General features: G+C 54.0%; 1 protein-coding gene across 1 annotated transcript in view; it reads right to left on the bottom strand.

Annotated features, from left to right (window-relative positions):
• ADARB1 (adenosine deaminase RNA specific B1) overlaps window positions 1–25,795 on the bottom strand; it is an 82,449-nt gene that overhangs the window by 35,413 nt on the left and 21,241 nt on the right. Inside the window, 4 exon segments of the mRNA XM_047099886.1 lie at window positions 1,828–1,942; window positions 5,532–5,810; window positions 5,812–6,467; window positions 9,966–10,040. Coding sequence (XP_046955842.1) covers window positions 1,828–1,942; window positions 5,532–5,810; window positions 5,812–6,467; window positions 9,966–9,993 — 1,078 coding nt within the window. The 5' untranslated portion in view covers window positions 9,994–10,040.

Here is a 25,795-nt window from a genome sequence, read left to right as displayed (position 1 = left end):
TGCAACGTTTCTGGGAAGCCAACCTCCCTGCCCCTCTAGTGCACAGACTCTGAACCTAAGGGACTCATTTCCTCTGGACGCGGCCCCGCTGGGTACAGGTAGGGAGCACCGGGTAAGGGTCGACTAACCGGTCTGGCAGTTAGTTTTGAAATTAATAGCAAAGCACTAAGGAGGGTACGAGGAATGGCTCACAGAGGGATGAGGAGGAAAAGAGAAGTAACTCACAGTGTCCTGCCTAGGAATGCCTGTCACCATATAACTGTACTGGGAGTGAAGCCTGCTGGGGACTTCGGGCACGGGAAATGCGTCCACCCTGACAGGCGCGGGGCAAGGCCTGGAAAGCCTGACGGTAAACCGCACTTGCTATCAGCTGAGTGCAGGGCGTGTGCCCCAAGCGGTAGTTAGGTGAGGGTTTCACTTCAGTCCTGTGGGGTCCTCTGAGGGGCACGCGACCACTGTCTCCGTCTCAAAGATGAGGGCCCTGAGGCCCAGAGGGGTCAGAGCCTGCCCAGGGTCATTCAACCACGGGGAGCCTGAGCTGAAGCAGGCCAGGTGACGTCAGGGCCACGGGCCAAGGGCTGTGTGGTGCTGCCTGCAGGCGTAAACTGTGGTGCTGAGCAAAGGCCCCGAGATGCACACACCACGATGCAAAACGCCCCGGGAGCCGGTCTGCGGCCCCTGAGCCCAGGAGGAGAGCCGCACGGAAGGGCCGCCCGCTGCTCACGCCTGCCGCTGGCGGAGGCCCAGAGCCTCGCCCCGGGAACGCTGCATGTCAGTAGCTGAAGCATTCACCCCTCGGGCATGTCGAGAGCAGCAGCAGAGAGAGAGGGAGAAACGGAGACAACACAGGCTTCAAACCCCAAATTAAACTGGGACCCCAGGTCACGTCCAGAGCCCTTCATGCTACCGCAGACACACTCTCAGCTGTGCCACGGCAAACACATCGTGCACGAAAAGCCATCATCATTAAAGCAGCAGTCACGTGTCCTAGGGCATCGAGGGCTGGATCAATGCCAAAGGTCATGGAATCACATCCTGTCCACAATCAGATAGAGGAGAGCGACATCGGGAGAAAAGGACGGAGCAGGGACCCCACAGAGGACTGAGGTGTTCTCCCTGGCCGGCAGGTGTAGACAGGTAAACCACTGGCTTGCTCTCTGGCCCTAGGGCCGGATGTCTGCACACGGCCAGCGGGGCTGAGTGGACGACTCAGTGTAGAGGGCCCCACAAGGAGCCTCAGACTCAGCCCCAGCCTGGCCAGCTGCAGGGACCCAGCAGGGGGCACGGCTGTGGCCTCCTGCTCTTGGGGTGGTCCAGGAGCAGGAGATGCTGAGCGTTCTCACCCCCGGGTGAGGGAAAGAACTCAGAGAGGGCGCCTTGTCCTGCTGGGACTTCCGGGTTCATTTAATAGGGTTTCATGTGTCATCCCAAAGAGTGCTTTTTACCCAAGCAATTTCTGCTCTTGCTAGAGCTGCTCGTCTGCCCGGTAAAAGTCACACGCAAACTATCTGGAGGCATCACCATTAGCTGGGAAGTCAGATACGTCCCACTTTCAAATGACAGAAGTGCATTTTGCTGCCCTTTTCCAGAGTAGATCAAAACCACTCATTTATGGTCACAGGAACCAGACATTAATACAGTGTGCCGTCTCCAAATAAAAAACTGAGGTTAAGAAACTGAACATTTGTAGGTGCAATTCCTACGTTTGCATGTGACAAGGACTCTGAAGAATTAGGAAGATAGTTCCGTTAGGGTCCCAGAGATGGTCACAGTCTGACCATCTTCCCCTCTTTTTTAGGCGTGAAGAAAGGCGCCCCAATGTTTTACCTGTTGTCATGACGATGCCGGCAAGAACTTTCCTACGTGCGTGAGGAGAGGAGAAGTTGTCCGTCAGGTCACCGAACTTATCCAGCACCAGGCGAGCCACGGCGTCCGCTAACACCTGAGGACCACAGCAGGGAGTCAGGGGCGCAGCCCGCACCCGCCCTGTGCACACCAACACAGCGGTCCCTTCAGAGTGGCCTCATAGATGGCTTCTCTTTTGGAAAACCACACAGGGAAATCTGGCAAACAAGCGCGTGTGAGTGAGTGTGTGTGTGTGTCGGTGTGCTTTCCCTTCAGAACGCTCCCCGGAAACAGAGGTCCAAGGAATTCGAGGCTCTGGATGGACTCCTTCAACGGATCTCACAGACAAGGACGGTCCAGAACCGGTGCCACCCGTCTGGTCCACCGGGATCCCCTCGGATGAGGGAAGCGAGGCCACCCCGGGCCACCTGCCCCGCACGCCCTCTGCTCTGCACCAGGCTCTCCCAGCCTCCGGGGCCACACTCCCGGGAGCATCAGGGCTTGTGAAGGAAATGAAAGTGCTTCTTTCCCTCAACACGGAAGGGCTGCCATCGGCTGGAGGGCCAGCGGGGCCAGGGAACATCAGGGCAAGGACAGGGGCGGTGTGTGGAAGCCCGAGCCCCACGGCAGTTCCCGCAAGGCGCCTGGGGCCAGGCCGGGGAGCAGGGTGCGAGTGCCCACAGGGACCCCTGTCTTCCTCCCTGCCGTGGGGCAGCCAGCCAGCCAGCCTCTCGTGCCTCGGTTTCTCCAACGGGCAACCCAGCCGCCCTGCCTGCCCAGAAACCAGCGCTCACGAGCGTCCGGCAGGGCGTTTCTCACTCGGCCCAACCGGCCGCGGGCAGCACCAGCGGCCGCGCTCTCCGAGGGAAGGGGTGAGGGCGCCTGGCACGTTCCCATGCCCAGAGCCTGCACCGGAGGACGCTGCTCAGGAGCAGACACACCTGGCAGAGCGTGGCCACAGTCCCACCTTCACGGCTCACAGCTCGTCTCGGGTATCAGGGTTCGGGGAGATGCCGCCTGACGGGGGCGTGTGTGAAGAGCCGTGTCCCCACCGAACCCACACCTGTCTCGGCAACCAAACGGCCGGATCCAGTGTCCCGGCTTGGCCCCTAGGAAAACACTCCCCAGATGAACAGACACGTCCCGCATCCCGAATGACGACTTATTCTGAAGAACAAAAGTTGCCATGAAAGCTCTCCTGCTGCTGCACCGGAAAATACCAGGGAGCCCAGGAAGACTGCGCTCGAGCCAGAGGCGTGGGCGTGGACACAAGACACAGGGCGGGGCAGCAGGCCTCCCCCTCCCCCCGCCTCCTGTCCCACGCAGAGGGTCCACGCCACACACGTGGCTGCAGGCCACACGGTGGTGAGGCTATCAGAGTAAGGATCACGTGTTCCAACTTATATAAAAGAACAAATCCTTAGGGAGGCTAAGGATGAGCCAGAGAAAAGCGTCTGATGGAAGGTTTGGCAAAGTTCTAAACCACGGAGCTCAGAGATGTGCAGGTCGGGCCCTTACGGTGACACGGACTCGTGAGAGGCAGGCACTTGGGGCACCCGGACAGTTTTTCTTCCCCTTAAAGAGACTGTGATCTCATTCCTACAAGTAAGGAGGAGAGTCTCCCTCTGCACGTCGGGCGCCACACGAATCACACCCGTGTCCCCACGGCCCCAGGCAGCGCCCAGGAGCTGCGAGGCCCCGGTGGAAGGCTGGCTGTGGCGCTGGCCGCTTGGTTGTGCTGCGTTAACAAAATCCACTACCGGCAGGGGCTGCGGCCGCATCTCCGGGTTTAAACCCTGGGCCACCACCAGGAACACGATGAAGGTGAAAAGTCCTACGAGCAGGGAGGGCCGGCCCAACGCCCTCAAGGGTTACTCGAGGAAAGCAGTGGGGATGCTCACCATTCCAGGATGTACGTCTGGAAACCTCCGGGCCAAAGGCAACACAGTCCGGAAATAAAGCTGTAAGGCCACCCCAGGCCCTCCCAGGAAAGCATGAGCATGTCCTGAGCTCCCGAGGGGGCTCCAGACACACCACGGTGGGGGCGCTGTGAGCAGAGACAGGACACCTAGCTCCACGCCTGCAGGCCCCCTGGGCCCCGACCAGAGGTTCAGAGACGACCACTGGGCGCCTGCAAGAACTCCAGGCAAGTGGCATCAGGCAGGGCTGAGAGCACCCCACCCTGCCCCTCACACGGGACTCCCATAGACGCCCCTCCCCAGCGAGGCCCCCCGGGGCCCCTGGTGGAGCAGAAGCATGGGGCCAGGCCGGGGGGCAGGGTGCGAGTGCCCACAGGGACCCCCGTCTTCCTCCCTGCCGTGGGGCAGCCAGCCAGCCTGCAGCCAACCCAGGCATGTGGGGCTCACGGGGTTCGCCTCAAACACGACAGCAGGCGCCACAGGAGTCAGGTGGCCTCAGACGCTAATCTGCACCCAAGCTGGAGCGCACTGAGCCACGGAAGCCCGAAATACATCCTCTCTAGGGGGCCGGCTTGTGGAATCTTCTGAAATATGTCAGCAAGGGGTCAAGAGGGAAAGTGATTCTTTGGTTCATAAAAGACCAGTAGAATATTCTGAATGGGTTACTTTATACCGATGTCACATTTGGTTGCTTTAGGCAAAATAAAGTTTCTTTTCCCCAAACCTTGCACTACTGGCCATTTCGGGAGGTTACCCTGACTGTGTGCAAAGACAACTGGGAAGCTGTTGCATCCTGGATTCTTCTGAGACAGATGCAAGTTGTCCCATGTGGCAATTGGAGCCCTTCATTTTTTTCCCATCAAACCAGTTCAGATTTTATCTTTAGCAGTAATACTTTGACAAAAAGGAATAGAGAAAGTCATCAGGTTTTCTCTCTAAAAGAGTAATTTTTACACTAGGCCAGAAAAAAAAAACCTGGGTTTCCAAGAAGAGAAGCAAGACGTAATCAGAGTCGTAGGATTTAGAGATGCCAGCTACAGCTATTTCCCCCTCCTCTCTTCCCCTTTCGAGTCAGCCAGGAGCCCGCCCTGAAATCCTGTCTCCACCCTGGTCTTACGCGGGAGGGCCGTCCTAGGCCAAGCAAGTGTGGCCACCTACCTCCAGCCCAGCAGGAGGGAAGCCCGCACCGGATCCCAGGTATGGACTCCCGGGCCCCTGGAGTGGCACCAAAGGGTCCCCTTCCTTCTCCCACCTCTGAGAGGCTCACAGACCTGCTACGGTGCGCCCTCTGCCTGGCTGGCCCTTGGCCTTGGGGACCGTCAGAGTTGCGGGACACCCGCCCTGACCCGGACGTGGGCAGCCTCACTTCTGTGCTGGGGACTCTCCGGTGAGACTTTGCAGGGAGCACCGCTGAGCTGGGATGTGGTCTCCGTGCTCTGGTCACAGGCTGCTGTGGGACGCGGGTCCCCACAGAGGCGGACCGTGTGGGAAGGGAGCCACGGGCTGCCGTGCGGAGTGGGGCAGGGCTCAGCCTGGAGGGCGCGAACGGCACTGCTCTGGGGGACAGGGTTTTGTGGGTCCCGCCCGCGTGTGATGGCCCTGGACGGGCTGCCCGGCACAACTGGTGCGGGCAGGGCAGGGACACCTGGAGCCAGACTTACCGGTGACGCGCGGACGGGGCGCCAACAGCGACAAGGAGGAGCGAAGCCCTGTCTGAAAGCACTGCCAAGACACGGCCACCGTTCCGGCAGCACCACAGTTCCTCACCTGCGGTAAATGCAACTGAAGGCCCTCGCTGGGGATGGGCTGGCGAGACGGTGTTTGATCCAAGTGCAAATTAAAAATGGTCGCCAGGGCAGACTGCGCAGCCCGGGCCTTGGCGAGCTTTTTGTTCCGGCCCGAGCCCTCGAAGAACTGGCCGTCCACCACCACAGACATGACAAAGCTCTTGGCGTGGCTCTCCCCGCTCTCCGACAGGAAGTCGTACTTGAGCCCCGGCCGCAGCTCGTTCAGGATCATCACGGGGTTCTTCCCGCTCGGCGGCGGGGAACGGCGGAGGGCCGGGCAGGGGAGGCTGCGCGAGGCCGGCGGGTGCCGGGGACGCGGCCAAGCTGAGGTCCCCGCTGGAACTAAAGGAGTCGTCCCCGTTGGAGCCCAGGTAGAAGGGCGCATCCGACCTGTCCGGGGTCTCGAAGCCGTTGAAGAGCGTGTCGGGGAAGTCAGCCTGGTCGGACGTGAAGTCCGTGTTGGCGGACAGGGTCCTCCCCATGGCCAGGTGGGCCTCGGAGGCGTTGGGGAACTGAACGAAAGAGCGCAGGGCCTTCTCCGCGGCGTGCAGCTTGGCCTTCTTCTTGGTGGGGCCGGAGCCCTCGAACACCTGCCCGTTCACTTCGACGGACATGACGAACAGAGGCGCGTGCACCGGCCCCGTCTGCGACAGCAGCGCGTACTGCAGGCCGGGCTTGATCTCGTTCAGCTGCATCAGGGCGTTCTTGGGCAGCGCGGGCCCCGGCGGCCGCCTCCTCTTCTTCAGGCGGAACTTGGCGTGGCCATTGCTGCCCTCCTCCAGGGGCCGCTTCCGGCCGGTGCCGCCACCGCCCCCGTTGGAGAGCGGGGCGCCCTCGCCAGGCCCGGGGGCGCTGCCGTCCGTGGGGGGCGCGCTGTCCAGACCGCAGCTTTCCTTAACATCTGTGCTGCTCGAACCTGCGGTGCCCAGAAAGAGTAACTTACAACGCCTTCGTTGCAGGATCTTGTAAATGCAAAATTTATAGATTCCTTTATCTCTCTTTGTAACTGGTTAAGTGATGTGTGCTTATTCACTCTGCCTCTGGCCGTACGTGCAAGGGCTGCACCTTCAACCCAAGAACTGCCACCTGCACCAAGACGGGCAACTGTACGTTTCGCTAACTCATGGCCAACGCCATTTGCGACTACTGTCCCCAACTGCTTTTGCATTCAAGGGTGGATTTTTAAAACAGTTGTTTTCTACAAGAATATTCTGAAGCACCTAGAGATGCTTTACTCAAGCTTATCGGGGTGTGGGGTGATAAATTAATCCTGCAAAAGCTTCCCTCAGTAAGTCCAATGTCAGTATTGACACACATTCTCCTCCTTTTCAATGTCACTTGCTCTGACTGCGCCCACACCGGGCTCCGGACCGCAGCACCTCCCGGAGCAGGGCCAGGATTTACAAGATGCACTCACAAGGAATTAGTGTTTCAGGGTTAGAATATTCGATCACTATGTGCGGTCGTTGGATTTAGTCCGTGAATCAATCTGGGAAAACTCCTCATGTCATCACTGAGGGATACAGCCTCACTTCTAGTATTAGCTTACATTTTTTCATGACATACAGGGATCGATTTATCTGAATCCTTAATATATTCCACGATAGGAAAAAGTACATAACAAGACATAAAACTGAAGCTGCGAACAGCCTACCACTTCCTAACTTTCCAAGTAAAGGCAGCGATTTTGTCTTTTTTTAAGAAACAAATATTTGACGGATTGACAGGATAAGCTGCCTATCCCACCTTTTAAAGATAGTTTCTATTTGCAGTTAATGAAGATAATTTTAAAACTCTCTAAGTTTGGCGAAATAAATATGATTTTAATTTCAAAACGGGGAATTAAAAGGCATTTACTCTTCTCTGTAAGTTTATTAAGCTTTTTTTAAAAAGAGAGAAAGAAACAATTCCCTGTTTTCCTGGCTCATCTTCATAGGCCGTCTGCCGCGTGAAGCGTAGGAGTAACGACCGGGGCCCTGTCAGTGGGACTGCATTGGAAGACCTTTCATTAGCGCTCAAAGATGTAGCTAGCAACCGAAATAATTTTTACACATGTAAGCAACTTACAAGTGCCCTGACAAGGCGGCCCTCGGGTCACGGTACATAATCCAGAAGTAGATGCTCGTGACGCTAAGCAAACAGCACTGTGGACACGGGAGGATAAATGGGACACAAAGTCCGACTGACGGCCACCAATCCCCAAAGTGAAAGTTCTCAAACTTCCGGGGCGGCCGGCCCTCAGCTGGGATGTAAAGAATAACCCTGGCTTAAACCCAGACCCTGGGAAACGGACTCTGCACGGAGGCGGAGGTTGGGAGGCTGCTGACCTCTCTCTGCAGATGTCAAATACTCCCCAGTACTCCCGACACACACACCACTTCTCCCAGTTGACAAAGCTGACGGAATGGACACTAAATTTTCATTTATAACATCCTCCAGCAAAAGCTCGATAGGTTACTCCTTTCGGTGCTCGAAGGAAACAAAGGTTAAAAAGGGCAGAGCAAGACAGAATTTAGGTGAACGAATAGGCAAGAACGTCACACATCAGGCGACTGCATACATCCTGACGCTGTTGCCAAACAGGATTATCGACATGGAAAATCAGGCCGTGTAGACACACGCGCAAGTGTGTTCCATCACAGACTCACTGTCTCTGAAACAAAGGCTGTCCTTTAGGAGATAAAAATGATCAGTATTGGATTGACAAACAATCTTGAGATGTAAAAGAAAAAAAAAATACGCTTCCTATAATAGAGTTCACGTAAATTCCAAGTTGTTACTTGCTTCAGAAGCACTCAGACACTGCTCGTATCCCGTCTTATTAGAGGTGCTGCTGTGTAAAGGAAACACACACTGAATTAGACAGACAGACCCTGCTATCACAGCTCTTCCTAAGCAGACGTGGGCGCGACGTTAATTCACGGACGTGAACGCCACCCAATAAAATCTTTGCTGCTTTTCAAACGGTAGGAAATGTGGGACCTCACCACAGACCTCCAGACCAGAACCCGCGTTCACCCTTCAGGAAAATCACCCAGAAGAATCCTTCATCTTGGTGAGTTACCACAGGATCTGCGTGCCGTGAAGTCTCCACCCACGCCAGGCGGACAACAGCCCGCGGCCCCGAGAAAAGGAGGCTTGGGGGACACGTGCTCACACGGTCCTCACGGGGGGCTAGTGCCTGGGCAACAGTGGCCGTGGTGAGTGGAGCTGACGAGCAAAGACAGGCTGCGCCCCAAACAGGCCTTAAGAGTAGGCTCTGATGGGGACACCAGCCGGAAGACAGCACCCTGCAGGCAGCGGGGGAGGGCAGCGCCACGGTCGCGCTTTCCCACACTCGCAACCGCCAAAGAGCACGTTCTCCGTGTGGTTCGTGCAACCAAGGCCCAGAGCACTGCAGAGCTCGGCGGCCCAGGAGGCGGGAGCGCCCTGCCCGCTGAGCTTCCGGGTCCTAAGTGGCCGCAAGCCCAAGCCCAAGGCCTCAGCTGGTCGGCCCTGGGAGAAGTCACAGGGAGACGTACTGAGCGGTGTTCTAGTCACGGTGACCAGTCTCGGTACGAAGTCACCCGGCATGCATGCCCGCCTGCTCCTCCCTGGGCACGACCAGACGCTGCAAGTAAGGATGCAGATCAGAAAGTGGTGTCCTCGCTGTCATTGGCCCAACTTCTGTGGGAGCCTTTAAACCTTATCCAAATGCACTGCTCTCAGGGATTAAAGGTAAAACAGAAGAGACAAGTGCATCCCACAAACTTCTTTCGGTAGAGAGCACCACTGTGGGGGGCCGGGGGTGGGGGGAGCTGTGTGCCCCTGAGGCTCGCCGCCCTGCTCCACAGATGGGACAGTGTGGCAGACAGAGCAGGCCCCACGGTGAGCTCCGGTCCACAGCAGCCCAAAGGCTCGCCGAAGTCTTGGAAACTTAAAATCAGCAGGCTTGCGGGAGCCCCCTTCCCTCAAAGCACAGGGAGAATTCGCTGTCTTTGCAGGGGAAAATTTAGCTACTATTCTCCCAAATGACCAAGTATTTCAATCAATCCCAAAGGGTATCTTAGATTTGCACACATGAAAATCCAGCCACTGGTAGGAGACCCACGCCGTGACATGGCACGAACCCGTGCAGCTGTGAGGCACGTGCATCTAGAGACACGTGTTCTCCCTCCTAGTACACACGTGTCGGTCCCAGAACGATGGCAGTGGAAGGTCCAGACAGACGGCTGTGAGGAAAGTGCCCACACAAGTACCAACACCTACTGCAGGGAACACATCAGAAAGTTAAAACATGCCACCGTTAGCAGCCCATTTCGCAGGAAAGGAAATCACTTTTCCCAATTTCGTCTCATTACAACTATTTACAAGAACACTACGATGGTAACGGAGAATTAGCTACTTGACGCTACATGATGGGCCCAGGTCTTACTCATGTTTTCTTCTTCTTCTACATCCATGGCAAAGTGCTTGTGAGGGTCTCTTGACTGGCGGAGACGGTTTCTGTCTGAAAGACAGCAAGAAAATGACTTTGAGCGTGCCCGTCGCATGAGTACAGGGGGTAAGTCCGCTGTGCGGGAACCACTGCGACAGAAGTACAAGTGAGAGGAGAAGCCTTCACACGAGGAGGGCTACTCTGTCGTCCAGCACCGAACGCGGGGATGCGCCCACCGCTCTGGCACAGTCCAGGACACCGAAGGACCGCCAGCCGGGGCCGCGCTGCCAGGAGGGACAGCGGAGGTGGAAGGAGACACGGCAAGGGAGGCGCCGTCTGAGCGGGGCGGACCGTGCCGGGGACGGGGCCCTGGAGGGCAGGGAGGATGAGGACGGCTCGGAGAGAGCCTTCCCATGGGATGTAGTGAAGACGCTCCATGTCACAATGGAAGACAACAGAGCCACACACACGCCAGCCCATGCCATTGGCCATTGGCCATGCCAATGGTCACCACCGCCCAGAGCACTCTGGTCTGGCCGGAGCAAGGCCACTGCAGGATTTCCCCCCACTTCTTTTCTTCGTCCTGAACAGCACCTCGTGTGGGTGCCACTAAAGGGCACACACAGCTGTTCAAGTCGGACCTCGCCCCTTAGCCACCTGTGACTTCCTTTGTTGGCAGGAGAAACCACAGGAACCCTCAAGGAACAATTACTCCGATTCTCCGACTGTGAGCAAGTTCAAAGCCCCGTCTTCCTGAATACTGTGGCTGTGCTCTGCAAGGCTGTATGAACGCATTATCCATAATAAAGGACCCCATCAGACGGCGAGAGAGGAAAAGACTGCAAATGTTCTGGCCACAATCTCTTTGTATGGAATAAAACCGAAATGAAACTTACACTGTAAGTCACTAAAAGGCAAATCCAGTGCTTTCAGGATAATGGTAATGAAAATGTGCTGAAATAGGCACATGTGTCGTAAATATCGCTCAGGTATCTAAAATGTGTGTTTTCATGACAATCGCGTGTTAATGATGGCGAATCCCAACATATAACTGGCAAATTTGTTGCTAAAAGTTACGTGGGTTTCTATTTAGAACCCTTTATTTATTTTATCGATTTAAGTAATCTCTGCCCCCACGTGGGACTCGAACCCGCGACCCCAAAGTGAAGACCTGCTTGTCCCCCTGACTGAGCCGCCGGGGGCCCTCTATTTAGAGCCCTTTATTCAAGAAAGTGTTCTGCGTAGTTTCAAAAGCATTGCTATTTTGTATTGATTAATTACTTCATGATGTATTTGCTGAAAATGTATTTGGTGCAAAGCACAGGGTAGACACTATAAAACCTAAACAGATCAAGTAGATTCTGCAATTGAGAAATTTAAATATAAACATCACCTGAGTAGCTGATCATATTAAGGGATTATTAATTGTTTCAGGGGTGGAAATGGTGCTTAAATTTTAGGGATATATTCTGAAGTGCTTACACACAAAATGGTAATATCTGGGGTTTGTTACTATAAACTAACACACAGTGCGAGTGCAGGGAACAGCAGACAGTGTCCGGGTGGCACAGAGGGGTCGTGCTGGTGTGCTGATGCCCGCTGATGGGCACGAAGGCTTCCATTTGCAATTCTGAATTTGCACGTGCTTTAACATTCCCTTACGGAAAGTTTTAATAGAGAGGAACTTCCTCGAGGTCCAAAGTGGGAGGGAAGAGGTCGTCACGGGGTAAACCACAATTCGCCCTTGGTGGAACGCAGGTGCTCTGAGGGGTCACTCACTGGGAAGACGGGTATGTGACGGCTAACCCGAGCGAGAGGGCAGGCCGGGGGAACACCCTGAAGACGGCCGGCAGGTGGCCTGCAGGAAAGCACACAGTCACAGGGCACGTCAGAGGAACCCCAACTATCAACTCTGGACACACACTCACACCCGCGCAGGGCAGTCTGTTCTTACTGACTGAACACCGGTTTCAAAACAGCAGAAGGGATGTGCACAGTGGCCAGTGGAGCAGGGGTCATCTTTCCTTTCCTCCAGCTCAGTACAAGCAACTCTCCTGGACATGACGTCTAAAGAGAACATCGGTAAGGCTCTGGGGGGAGGGAAGAAGGCAGGCCAGGTCACAGACCAGGTCACAGACGAGCTGGGGACCAAGGAACTGTGCAGCAGGGAGCCCCCCGGGCCTGCTTTTTGCATCGTTATCCCAGACCGGGAGCCGAAGACACTGGTAACCTGGAAACACCGAGAGACAGACAGAGACAACACACACGAACCAAACTAGAACTGACTGTGGCCAAAGGTCCAAGACAGGCACCTGCCAGCTCGACGGGCAACTGACGGAGGAAACGCCCTCCCTGGCCGGACCCCACCCTCCCACCTGCACCGCACAGTCAGGGCTGACACTCAGGGAGCCTGCCAAGGTGCCCATCTCATCCCCACTGGGGGTGTCAGGGGAGGCCCAGCTGGGAGTCAAGACTCGCTTCCACCTGGCAACGTCAGTGGAGGCCACAGAAGAGCGGCAACCTGGGAACTGTCAGTGGTGGCCTGTGGGGAACCTGGACCCGCACGGCAGTGATGAGGGGGGGCCCCCTCCCCTGACAGAGAGAGCGGCGTAAGAGAAAGTCAGCGGAAACAGGAAGCTCCAGTAAGACTCTTGGAACATAATCCGTCCAGGTTTCAAAGCAAAAATCATTCATCCTACTGAGAGTCACAAAGATCTCTAACTGAATGAAAAAACACAATCAACAGAATGCCAACCCAGAGATGTTCCAATTACTGGAAAAAGATTTTAAAGCAGCCGTCACCAAAAAGAAGGAAGCGAGGAGTAAGTCTAACTGATTTTAGCGGCTGATTGAGCATCACCGGTCAGCAGGCCGGCGTGGAGTCGGTGAGGGACAGATGCGCAGAACAAGGGACCTAGTGAGAGGCCTGACCAACAGGTCATGTTGTGGACGACGGTGCCAGCGAGGGGCCGTGGAGGAGGAACGGTGCTGTCCACAGAGGGTGCCGGAGCCCTGGGGCACCCAAGTCTGCACCCTGCATGGGACCCACTCAAAATGGACCAGGGGCTTCAGTGAGAAACAACGAATTCACAGGAGAAAACCCTCAGGGTCTCGGATGAGGCAAAGAGCCTGCAGACTGGCACCCAATACACGACCCGTGACAGGAAACACTGACAAACTGGGCTCCTCCAAAGGAAACACTCCGGCTTGAGACTCTATTGGGGAGACACAAAGACAGGCCACAGATGGGGAGAAAAGGTTTGAAAGCCACGTATCCAAATAGAACACACATGAGATTCTCAAAACTAAACAATAAAACAAGCCGGTCAGAAAACGGACAGGAGACATGAACAGCCAGTATCATCATAGACGATATACGTGGAGAGAGAGATGGCAAGTAAGCACACGACACGGGGTCCGCGACCGTCAGCCCCGGGGAAATGCAGCTTCAACCACGTGAGGCACCCCCACACACCCGTGAGAGCGGCTCACGTACAAAACGGTGACCACCGCACACGCGGGCACGGGCGCAGACAAACCAGATCCCTCGTACGTGGCCGGCGGGACCGGAACACGGGGCGGCCGCTCTGGAGAGCGGTTGGGCAGCTTCTTAAAAACTGAACATGGGCATTTTATCCCAGAGAAATGAAGACACGGTTCACGTACAAACTGTGTCCGGGGGCACCTGGCTGGCTTGGTTGTTAAAGTGTGCAACTTTTGAACTCACGAGTTCAAGCCCCACGTCAGGTGAAGAGATTACTAAAAAAAAAATTTTGCAATAAACATGAGTGTTTATAGCAACTTGATTCCTAATAGTCCCAAACTGGGGACAACCCAGACGCCCTTCAACAGGTGAATGATTAAATAAAATGTGGCCCATCCAAACCATGGAATACTATGTGGCAATGAAAAGGAGCAAACTATTGATATACACAACAGTCCGGAGGGATCGCCAGAGAATAGTGCTTACTGGAAAAAACCAATCTCGTGGCCACTGCACGGACCCATGTATATTCCATTGATATGTAACATTCTTGAAATGAGAACACTGTACAAATGGGGAACAGGTCAGCGGTCATCAAGGTTTGGGGAGGCTGTGGGTGTGGCCTCCCCAAACGGCAACAGGAGGGATCCGTGTGGTAGAAGAACGTCCTGGATCTTGACTGTATGGAGGTCAACATCCTCATCACAGGAGTGCACTGTGTAAAGCAAATATGGGCCCTCTCTCGTGTCATTTCTTACGGCTATGTGTGGATCTACGTGATCTCAAGGTAAGAAGTTAAATTAAGAGTAAGCAGAAGGCACACTACACAGCGAAGCAACCCCCGGTCTGTGGAGGGCTCCCCTGGAGGTCTGGGACGATGAGAGTCCCCCTTGCAACAGTCACGACGGTGAGTCCGAGCGCAGTGGTGCCGGGCTCTAACGGGGCTCACCTGACCTGTAGAGCTCACCTTGCTCACCTGCTCTTACATATTAAAACCCTAAAAAGAGGACAGGGGAAATGTCTCACAGTAGAAAATGATCAGGTTGCGCCCGGGGCGTGTGGTACATGCACATTAAGAATGGCAGCCAAAAATCTCCTGCAGAGCAGAAGTCAACATTTTCAGCTTCTACAAATGCCAACCCTTACACCAAAGGTTATAAAACAAAGCAAAATAATAAATGCAAGCACTTTAGGGCATTTCACGTAACCATTTTTCTTTCATTCTGCAAACCACTTCTTCTGGCCTGGACTACAAACACATTAAGAATTAAAGCTCCACAAAAATCCCATACGGAACACAATTCCAGGAACGGCCAATTAGAGAAAAGCTTTACTTGGCAGCAGTGTTTAAATAATTCCCTCCTTTTTCGGAATGCCCCTGCAGCAGTAGGAACTAAGCTAGGCTTGGGGGGCACCAAGGTGTGAAAAGACCACTCAAGTTGCCATCAAAGGACCTGGATTTAAGGGTAACCGCATTCCAGTTAGAACTGCAACAGAACTAGGCCAGCTGGTTCCAAAGCTTATGTGGAGAAACGAACAAGTCCGAACAGCCACAAACACTAACTAGAGAAGCGATGAGGCAGGGCCGGACCTCCCAGACCGGACACAGTGCGGTGTCAACGCCCAAAACAGCATGCATGGTTCGCAGACGACCCATCGGTGTGATGGCGGCCAAGTCCAGGGTCACAACAAGCACACCCCAGAACTCGCTGCGCGGACGTGGTGCCCCGAGTCAGTAACGAGTACTTCCTAACAAACGGGACTGGACATGGGGTGACCGCATGCAAGAACTGACTTCAAATGGCGCGATTCAACCCGCTGTGTTTTATTTCTCAGGTGGCGGGTGGCAGACCGTTATCCGCTGTATTACTGTACCTTTGTAGATGCACGTGTTGTAACACGAAGTACACAACATGTGTGTAAAAAGAACGTTCCTCTTGTCTTCTGACAGTACCCTTATCTCTCCACCAGGGAGAGGGAAGCTGGGCATGTTCCTACCTCTTCATGCCCTCCCCTCCCTTTGGGAAAAAACATATTCTGGAATAAACATAAAGAACATGACTTACTTATACTAAAGATGTGCCGGAACAGGAATATTCTCTATTGTACTGCTATACTATCTTTAGGAATTCACTAAAAATGTATAGATTTAAAAAAAATGTTTAAGACAACCAGTAAACTTGGTTAAAATTACTAGCAATTATTACTGGATTTTATCCATTTTTATTCTCAAAACAGAATGGTTTTAAGAAAAGTTTTACATATTACTTGTGGTTGTTATGGGTTTTATTTTTAACAGCCATACACTGCAAGTTTTTAAAAAGAGAAGTGTTAAAATGGAGGTTATTGGTGTTGATTCTTTACTATAAATCAAGCAACATGCTAAAGTCTAGATTAATTTTATAACTATAACAAAAATATTAAGTGATGATTTGATTATGTACCAAAGGTAACCAAAATATAAAATTCTTAAATCATTTGAAGGAAAGTAACCTGAAATTCAACAACTTAATCATGTGTGTTTAGAGAATAAATTTCATGATTTGTATTTTGCTTTCACTACTATACAAACAAAATACTATCACTGAAGTATCTGAAACATTCAATTTATAACATTTACAATAAAAAATTTTTTTTTCTAGGCAACCATCCAAGTAATGGATGTTCAATTACCCTTCAGAGATTCTGCATGCATTGAACAAGATATGGCAGGCTGTGCATAGGAAATACAGTTCATGCATTACTGCTACAAACGTTTTTTCTAATGAAATGCAACTTGGAATAATTAAAATAAGCACAGCAATCAACAACAACAACAAAAACCCTCCTCAAACTAATAAGTAATTATAGCTAGGTTGCAGTATAACAGGTTAACATACCAAAGTCAATTGCTTTCCCAGATACCAGCAATAAATATATGGAATTTGAAATAAAAAATAAAATACTGTTTACATTAGCACCCCCCAAAAATAAAACATTTAGGTATAAACCTAACAATATGTACAAGACCTATATGAGGAAAACTATAAAGCTCTGACAAAATCAAAGACCTAAATTAACGCAGAGATATTCCATGTTCATGGATAAGAAGACTCAATACTGTGACGATGTCAGTTCTTCCCAACTTGGTCTGTCTGTAGATTGAATGTGATCCCCATCAAAACCCCAGCAAGTCATTTTGTGGCTATTGACAAACCGATTCTAAAGTTTATAGACAGACAAAACACCCAGAATAGCCAACACAATGTTGAAAAAGAACAAAGTTGGAGGACCGACACTACTGACTTCAGGACTCACTGTAAAGCTACAGTGATCAAGACAGTGTGGTGGTAGAGAAAGGACACACAAATCGATCCATGGGACAGAACGGAGAACCCAGAAAGAGAGCCACACGGACACAGCCGACGGATCCCTGACAAAGGAGCAAAGGCAATCAAGGGGGCAAAGAGTCTCTTCCACGAGGGGCCCTCAAAGGGGAATCTGGACGCAGACCTTACACTGTTCACAACAGTTCACTCACAACAGATCGCAGACCCAAACGTAGAATGCAAAACTATCAAACGCCTGGATACAGGAGAAATCCTCGGGGACCTTGGACAGGGAGACGACGTTTTAGATACAACACCAAAGGTACAACCTAACTGATAAGCTGGACTGAGTCAAAATGTAAAATCTCTGTTCTGCGAAAGACACTGGTAAGAGATGAGCAGACAAGCCAGAGACTGGGAGAAATACTTGCAACACGTATATCTGATAAAAGAAGATATATCCAAAATACACAAACACTTAAAACTCAGCAATAAGAAAACGGACAACCCGATTAAAAAGTAGGCCAAAGACCCAAAGAGACACCTCACCAGAGAAGACATACAGACGTCACATGTCATCAGGGACATGAAAATGAGGAGGGCACCTGTTGGGATGAGCACTGGGTGTTGTATGGAAACCAATTTGACAATAAATTTCACATTAAAAAAAAAAAAGAAAGAAAATGAAAACAACAACGACATCACCGTGCACCCGTGAGAACGGCCACAACCCGGAACACCGACAACACGGATCACTGGCGGGGACGCGGAGCAGAAGGAACGCTCCCTCACTGCTGGCGGGAAAGCAGAGAGGGGCAGCCACCGCGGAGGAAGGTTTGCCGGTTTCTTACAAAACCGAACACACTCTGACCATACGACCCAGCGGTCGTGCTCCTTGAGGTCTACCCAGAGGAGGTGAACGTTCACGTCCACACGACAACCCGCAGGCGGATGTTTCCGGCAGCTTTATTCATAACTGCCAGACCTTGGAAGCCACCAAGGTGCCCTTCGGGAGGTGATGGGCAAACACACGGGTGCGTCCAGACGACGGGATGGTATTCGGCGCTAAGAAGGAGCGGGCCGTCACGCCACGAAGACACGGAGGGTCCGCAGGTGCATCTCACTAAGTGACAGCAGCCAATCTGAAAAGCCTGCATCCTGTACGATTCTATCTGGGCGACGTTCCGGAAAAGGCGGGACCATGGAGGCAACAGCAAGGTCAGGGGTTGCCGGGGTGGTGGGGTGGTGTGGATAAATGGGTAGAATGCGGAGATTTGTAGGGCAGTGAAAACAAGCTCTGTGATACTATGATGGTGGACACGTGTTATCACACATTCGTGCAAACCCACAGATAGTAGCCAACATCGTAAGATCAGGTGTGGATGTGCCAGTGCAGGCTGTCCACCGTAAGAGGCACACCGTTGAGGTGGTGGGTGTTGGTAATGCAGGAGGTGGTGTTTGGCAGGGGGGGGGGGGGAGGGGGCGGTAAATCTACGCTTCTCCTCAATTCTGCTGTGAATCAAAATCTGCTCTAAAAACGCGAAGTCTTAATTTTTTTAAAAAAAGGCACAGCAATGCATAACAGCACTCATCATGTCAGCAGGGGAACACCGAAGAGAAGGGGGATCTACCGAATCAGAAGAGCACACACGTCAGGAGGACAAACACGACAGTGACCCCCTTTGCCATCGGACAAATGACAGGAGCTGCAGCCCTGTCACTGCGGGCAAAGTCCCCCGTCCCGTTAATGCTGAGGGCATGGGTGGCACCTGGGGGCAGAGGGTGCAGGGGCGGTGCTGCGGGGGAGGCGGGAGGGCCCCGCCAGGCCCGGCGCACAAGAGACCCTGGCGTCTTCTGGATCGGCTGCAGGCTTGGTAGTGATTGCACCAATGCAAACGTGGGTGAATGTGTCCCCTCTACAGTCTTACCTGCCCTGCGCACATGCAGCCGGTGTTCAAGCCTGGCACCTCCAGCCACCCGGGTTCTCTCTCCTCCCCCCCCCCCGCCCCCCGCCAGCTCTTCTCCCGAAGTAAGCACCACACATCCCAGCCTCCCCACCTCTGCCCCGTCCCGTGCACCGGGCATCTCAAGCCGGGGTCCCGCGCGTCCTCCCTGTGACGCGGCCGCTGTCTGCCCCTGGAATCGGACATCGCCCCCACACCGCAGCAGGGTGTCTCATAAAGGTCACCAGGAAGTCCTGCAGCACTTGGACCCACACCCGCAGGCTCCCCCACCGCCTGCTGGAGCCAGGGGGCCACCTCTCCCCGTACAGGGGGATGCCCTGGTCCCTCCTCAACACACCCATCCCAGGGGCATCCTCAGCACCTTGCCGGCTGCTTTTCCACACGGAGCCGCATGATCTCGGGTCACCAGACCTGCCCTGCTTTTCCCCCGGATCATGGCAGGCTGCACCTCCTCACAGGCCGCCACCCGGGAGAGGATCTGCCACTGTCCTAACCCAGAGTGTCACTCTTCACCTCCCTCCACTCACCGAGGCCTGTGATGTGCAGCCTGCCTCCCCACTTGCCGCCGGCCTCCCCCACTAGGCTGTGAGGCCAGGCACCTCGGCCTCCTGGCCTCTACGTGCCCAGCACCCGCCTGTGGGGATGGGCCCGACGAGCGACCCCAAGCTCTCCCACGTCCAGCTCCTTCTCCAGAGCCCTGCCTTTGTGTCAGATACACGGGGCTCACCGCAGCTCAGACAACCTAGCCGAGCCCCGCAGCTGGTCAGGAGTCCCCACCTCCAGCGCCCGCCCCGTCCCAGGGGCTTAACCTGCTGCTACAGCTGTTTCCCCTAAATAGGCCGCACTTTGCTCTGAGACCACAGACACCCCAGATGGCCGGCGGCCTACTGGACGGGAGCATGATGTGCTGGCTCCTCTCGGGTTCCATCCGCTCCGTGTCTGCTGCTCTAATGAGGGCCATGTGTTGGTCTTTGCCAGAAGGAAAGACACAGGATTTTATCAATTTTTCCTAATTTATAACTTTTACTAAAACGTGCCAACTAGATGTCAACTTGTCCAAAAACAGACGAGCTACTGTTAACAACCAGGACCTTATTAGAGAACACAAAGCCCCCAGCCGCTGAGCCGGGCCGCATTCAGCACGGCGGCATGGGGAGACAGCGACCAGAGAAGTTCCCACACTGGGCACCCCGCCGAGGAGCCGGCCGGCAGCAAGCACAAGGGCCCAAAGCAGAGGGCGAGCACGGAGACTGCCTTGGCAAAGACGAGAGCCCCAGATTTCCAACATGCTTCTAGTCACTTGCTTCCACCCGAGGATGCAAACCTGCTCGCTAGGGTTTTCCTGACATGGCCAACAGAGCACCCCAACACGTGTGACTTCTCCCCCAGCACAGGCTTGCACGTGAGCCCCACCACGGCAGGCTCCCAGGCTTGTGACCACTGGAGCCATAGGTGCTACGTGCCCAGAAGGCCCTGGGCCACCGCTGAGGCCACCACACTGCTCCCAGAAGGCCCCAGGCCATTGCTGCAGCCTCCCCACTGCTCCCAGAAGGCCCCGGACCACCGCTGCGGCCGCCCCACTGTTCCCAGAAGGCCCTGGGCCAAGGCTGCGGCTGCCCCACTGCTCCAGAAGGCCCACTGCTCCCCCAGAACCAGTCCCAGCGCCCATCCCCCTGAGCGTTCCTCTCTGGCCGGACCCCCCTGCCCTTCCCAGCAGGCCTCAGAGCTGATCCTCTGTGCCTCCTGGTGTGCAAGATGGGGGCGTCCTGTCTGCAGTGACCCCAACTAATCACATCTTGACTCCTGCTTGTATCTCTATTAGCAGCTTTCTCGAAAACGTGTCTAAAGTTAAGTACTAACTTTCCTCTTGAGTCCTTAAATCAGAAATAGTTGTAAACAAAGCAGCTGTGATCTGGTTCCTACCAATGTGAAAGGTTATCTTCTGAGTACAACTCATGATTAAGAAATGTTTTCCCAGTATCTATGATTATTACTCTCCTCTTACATGGGTCATAAGGGCCTTGTTCAAGGTCACACTCCCCTGGAAGCCTGACGCACTTATGTGTGGCCTGCAGGACGGCTATTAGCAGGTGGAGGGGGGTGCTGGTGTGATGGTCCCAGCGAGCCCGGTTCAATTTCTAGCCAGGAGGCCTCCTGCAAGGCTCTCGGGGCTCCGGGTCTCTCTGGTCAGTAACGCTCACAGCATGTGGCCCGGTCCCAGCACCGCGGGTATCGGCCATTCACCACCACTGCGCGGAGCAGGCCAGCACAGATGCTTCCCCACGTCCCATCGCCTGAGGCTGTTTTTGGTAAATCAGATCTCCAGGCTCACTTGACACAACAAGAGACAGACAGTAATTGAAGCAGAGATACTGAGACAACAGCAGACAAGTGCAGGGGATTGACTGTGTCCACACTATAAATTCCACAGCACACAGTAGAAAGGCTGCTTATTCATACTTTCCAGGGACTTAGAGTCATTCTTTTTTTTAAGATTTTCAAAAAAAAATTTTTTGGGGGGTTTATATATTTATTTTGAGAGAGAGGGGAGAGTATGAGCAGAGGAGAGGCAGGGAGAGAGAGAGGGAGAGAGAGAATCCCAAGAGGCTCTGCACTGCCAGTGCAGAGCCCAATGCGGGGCTTGAACTCACAAACTGTGAGATCAGGACCTGAGCTGAAACCAAGAGTCAAATGCTTAACCGACTGAGCCACCCAGGAGCCCCAGCATTAAAGTAATTCTTAAAGAAATATATTTTCAAAGTCAAGTCTCAAGTTCGCCTCTAAGCAGTACCCTTGCATGCGCGATCTGTGAACTCCGCACTCGACAGCACAACGACTACACTAGAGGGTAAGAAACCAGAGTCAGGTGGGGCATCGCATGCAAACAATCAGCCAACAAAAGTGCATCTTACTTATATAAAAGCCAGTTATGTTATGAGTTAAAATCCTATCCGGGAAGATTTTCAGTAAACCGGTGTTCTAGACACGTGAGCCCGGGAACCGCCCCCGTACACGTAACCAGCTCACTCAGCTGAGCACCGGGCTGGCTGCACAGAACAGAGCAGCCAGGACTGAGTCACTCGCAGTCAGCACCTCGCACAGCCGGGCATGGGCATGGGCATGAAGCAATGAAGCCCAGAACCGCACGGGGCCACACGCAGCCCCAAGTCGGAGCAGGAGAACGGGCCGACTGGTGTGCCCACAAACACAAAACACAAAGACAACTTGCTTTGGCGCTCACACAGCCTGAGGCCCAGGCCTCGCCCAGCCCCTGATCCACACCCGGTGGGCCACGGGTGTGATGGCAGGTGCCAGAGGGAGAGCACCTCCAGGAAAGGCTGACTTCTTCCGTCAGCTCTGCCGAGTCCCCTGGATAAGTGGCCGTGCATTTCCCTGCACATCCAGGGGCCCTGGAGCGCCCCTGTCAGAAGGCAGCACCTTCTAGATGACCCTGAGGGAGGGAGGGGTGGGAGTAGGGGGTGGGACGGACTCAGTGACCTCCCTGTGCCAGCCCACCTGGACATAAGAGCCACGTCTCCTCAGGCGATCTTTCAATAGCCTTTATAGTCAATAATACAAACACAAACACCCAATTTAAAAAATGGTACACAAACAGGAACAAAACTTATAAAAGAATAAATGTAAATGGGCTTTGATAAGCTTCTTAGTTGTACCTCTTTGTAAGTAAGCAAAGAAAGATGTCAGTTGTCAAACTGTCAGAGAGCATTAAAGTCACAGGTTGGCTGAGTACAGGGAAGGGTCCCTGTACGGTGAACAGAAATGAGCGGCCTCCACGAAGGCCAAGGCCATGCCTCCTGCGGGAACACCTGGCCTGACTGGCCTTCTCCATGCTGGTGTCTGGGAGGGGGTAAAACCATCCCAAGGTTCAGCAGGACCGGGTGGGAGAGAGCAGGGGGCTGTAGGAGGTGCTCTAGGCAAATCCCACCGAGCAGGAGGGCTCTGAGCAGCTAGCACCGCGGTGGGGTGGGGGTCTTCGAGTGTGTGCTCACCTTCCAGGGGCACGCTGGGAAGGCCCGAAGCACGAGTCAGCACTACTGGGCTCCCACCATAATAACACAACACGAAGACCGAACTGCCACTAACCTTCGAACTCTGATTCCAGTTCTAACAACTGGACGAAACTATGAAGACCGCTTAGATTCAAAGATTTAGCTAAAAGAATTATGAGCTTTGCAGGGCACCTGGATGGCTCAGTCGGTTAAGCGTCAGACTTCGGCTCAAGTCACAATCTCACGGTCTGTGAGTTCGAGCCCCGCGTCGGGCTCTGTGCTGACAGCTCAGAGCCTGGAGCCTGCTCAGGATTCTGTGTCTCCCTCTCTCTTTGCCCCTCCCCCTGCTTGCTCTCTGTCTCTCTCAAAAATAAATAAAACGTTTTTAAAAACTAAAAAAAAAAGAATGATCACTTTTCCTTTTTCATGAAGTTAATTTTGCGCCTGTATCTCCGATTTCTTACAATAAGCATTGCTTCCATAATGACAAAAATGGAGTTTTCATTCTGAGCCACCGTCCTACACATGCCTTACTTTGCAGACTCTGAAAGCGGGCTGGGAAGTCGCAGACCCCCGTCTGAAGCCGGTGGGCTCAGTCTCCACAGTCCCCTGTGCTGCAGCCCCTGACAGAGCTGCACACGTCCTGCAGGTGTAACGGTGAATACAGGATGCCTTGCAGACCCACACGACGTCGGACCTCAGAGAGACGTTGCAAGTGGCCGAACCACACGCAGAACTAAAACCTGCCAGGCAGACGACAAGCCAGCGGGATGTGGCTACCCGGGGGCACAGTGAGGGAGGGCCACACGGTGACCTTGGGGCAGGCCCCCCCAACTCGCCAGGAGCCTCCGTAGACAGACATCGCTGGTACCAGGGGACCAAAGGAGTCTGAGCACTGAGGCGATCTGCAAATCTGAGGCATCATTCCACTCGATCGGCACCATTACACATACTATTCTAAACGTGTCTGTTTTATACCTAGCAAACACACAGAAACGAGTCTGCCTGAGATGAAATTCTGTGGTTTACGAGGTCCCCACAAACCCCTCGGATGGCCGCCGGCTCTCTCCCGCACTGTCCCACGGCCACCGCAGAAGGGGCTCCAGAGACTAGCGAGAACCCCCAGGATGGAGCCAGCAGTCCCCCCAGACTTGGGGTGTAAGAGGCCCCACACGAGGGCAGGGTGCATACTCCGGCTGGGGATATCCGTCACGAGGCTCCCAGGCCGCCCGCCCAGGATGCGCCACATGACGTGGTGGGCAAAGACGCAGGGCTCTCTCCCTGGGGAGGCGCTGCGTTCTTCGTCGCGCGCGCTGTGCCTCCAGGCCTGGCCACGCAGCCGCCTGTGTGCCGCTCTGTGTTCTCGCCCACCCTCCTCTGCTGGACCGGCACGGGGACGACCCCCTGCGTGACTCCCGAACCTTCTGGCAAAGAACAAAAAGAAGCCTGAAGCCACGGGTGACGGACGGCAGGGGCCGGCTCTGTCTCAGAGCACTGGGGTTGCGCCTCACGCGGTCATGCCCTCTGGCCCTCTCCCCTCGCACTGCCCTGCCCGCCTGTGCTCGCACGTGCACGTGCACGGACCGCCGTGCTCGCTCTCCTTTGCGGCCTCCCCTGCTCCCCAGCATGGCATGCCTGAGCAAATGCACACGCGTTGTTGAAGCCTGATTCCAGCTCAGAATCGACTATGGTGGAGGAAAAGCCTTCACAGAGCATTGTTGTTATAACCACGCTTTGTCCTTCAAAATGGATGCAGGCTAGCAACGCATTTGCAACGCAGTCTCTATTTGCTCTGCTTAACACAACCTAATTAAAATCTTGCTTATCTGAAAAACACACTGTATTTTCTGGGATCAGGAAAAGAAGCTGATGTGAACGATATTTTCAATGTGAACACTAATAATTACACTAAGAACAGGCAGTGTTCAGATTTGAGCCAATTTTCATACTATTTCCAGAACAACCTCACAAACCCTACTCTCCAGGTTTGCTTTACGATTTCAACTGCCGACCTGGAGCGTCTCTGACTTTCGCTAAAGCGTCCCCTCTGGCGGAAGGAGCTCCTCCCAAGCAAGCAGGGTCCCCACCTGTGCCGGGAAGCCCCTCAGCATGAAAGCCATGAAATGCACATACATCTGTCACAACAGGTTCTAGAAAACCTAGGCCTTCTATCTTCTGCTGTTGTTCACTGTTGGGGTGCAGGGCTCAGCAACTGTCTGCGCGTGGGTCCTTCTCCTGGAAGACAGGCGACGTCGATTCCTGCCAGAGACTGGGGAAGAGCCATCCCCTCCTCCCCAACACACAGAGCGGAGCCGAGTGCATCACACAAATCCACCCTCCTCGTCCGCCGAATGGTACTTGAGGTGGCTCATTCCAGAGCAAATCCCAAGCCTGAGAGTTGGGGCAGTCCTTCTGCCACTGCCACCCTATCACCTACACCTGCCTGTCCTGTGCATGCCCAAACCCCTGGTGCCAGCACACCAAAGGCTCTAATGGGTACTGTCGGATGGATGGACGGATGGATGGATGGATGGATGGACGGATGGGTAGATGAGTAGATGGGTGGATGATGGACAGGCAGATGAACGATGTATACAGGTAGATGGGTGGAAGGATAGATGGATTAGTAGATGGATGATGGATGGGTACATGAATGAGTGAATGGGTAGAGCTGTAGATGGGTGGATGGTGGACAGGATGGGTGGATGGATGGATAAATAGGCAGGTGGATGGACGATGGATGGGTAGATAAGTAAGGAATGGGTAGACGGGTGGGTGGAAAAGTAGATGGGTTGATGGATGGATGAGAGACGGATGGGTGGATGAATGAACGGGTAGATGGGGGTCCATCCAACCCTGTGTCTCGAGTTGTCATAGTGCTCGGCACCTCACGAGGAGGCACTCTCTCAGCAAGGTGAGACCAGGGAGAAGCCTGGTGTGACAGCCACCTGCTCTCTCGGGTGCTGCCTGCTTCACCCACAACCGGCTGCATCTCCTCACTCTACACGGAATAGATGGCCTGTTCTGCAGCAGGACTCAGAGGAAGCACACCTCTATGGGT

Source organism: Lynx rufus, unplaced genomic scaffold (assembly GCF_022079265.1).
Source record: "Lynx rufus isolate CCGP_SWC_20201006 ecotype Redwood Valley unplaced genomic scaffold, mLynRuf1.p SCAF_5, whole genome shotgun sequence".
Lineage (NCBI taxonomy): Eukaryota > Metazoa > Chordata > Mammalia > Carnivora > Felidae > Lynx > Lynx rufus.
Note: the sequence above shows the minus strand (reverse complement) of the source record. Positions and strands in the feature narration are given on the sequence as shown.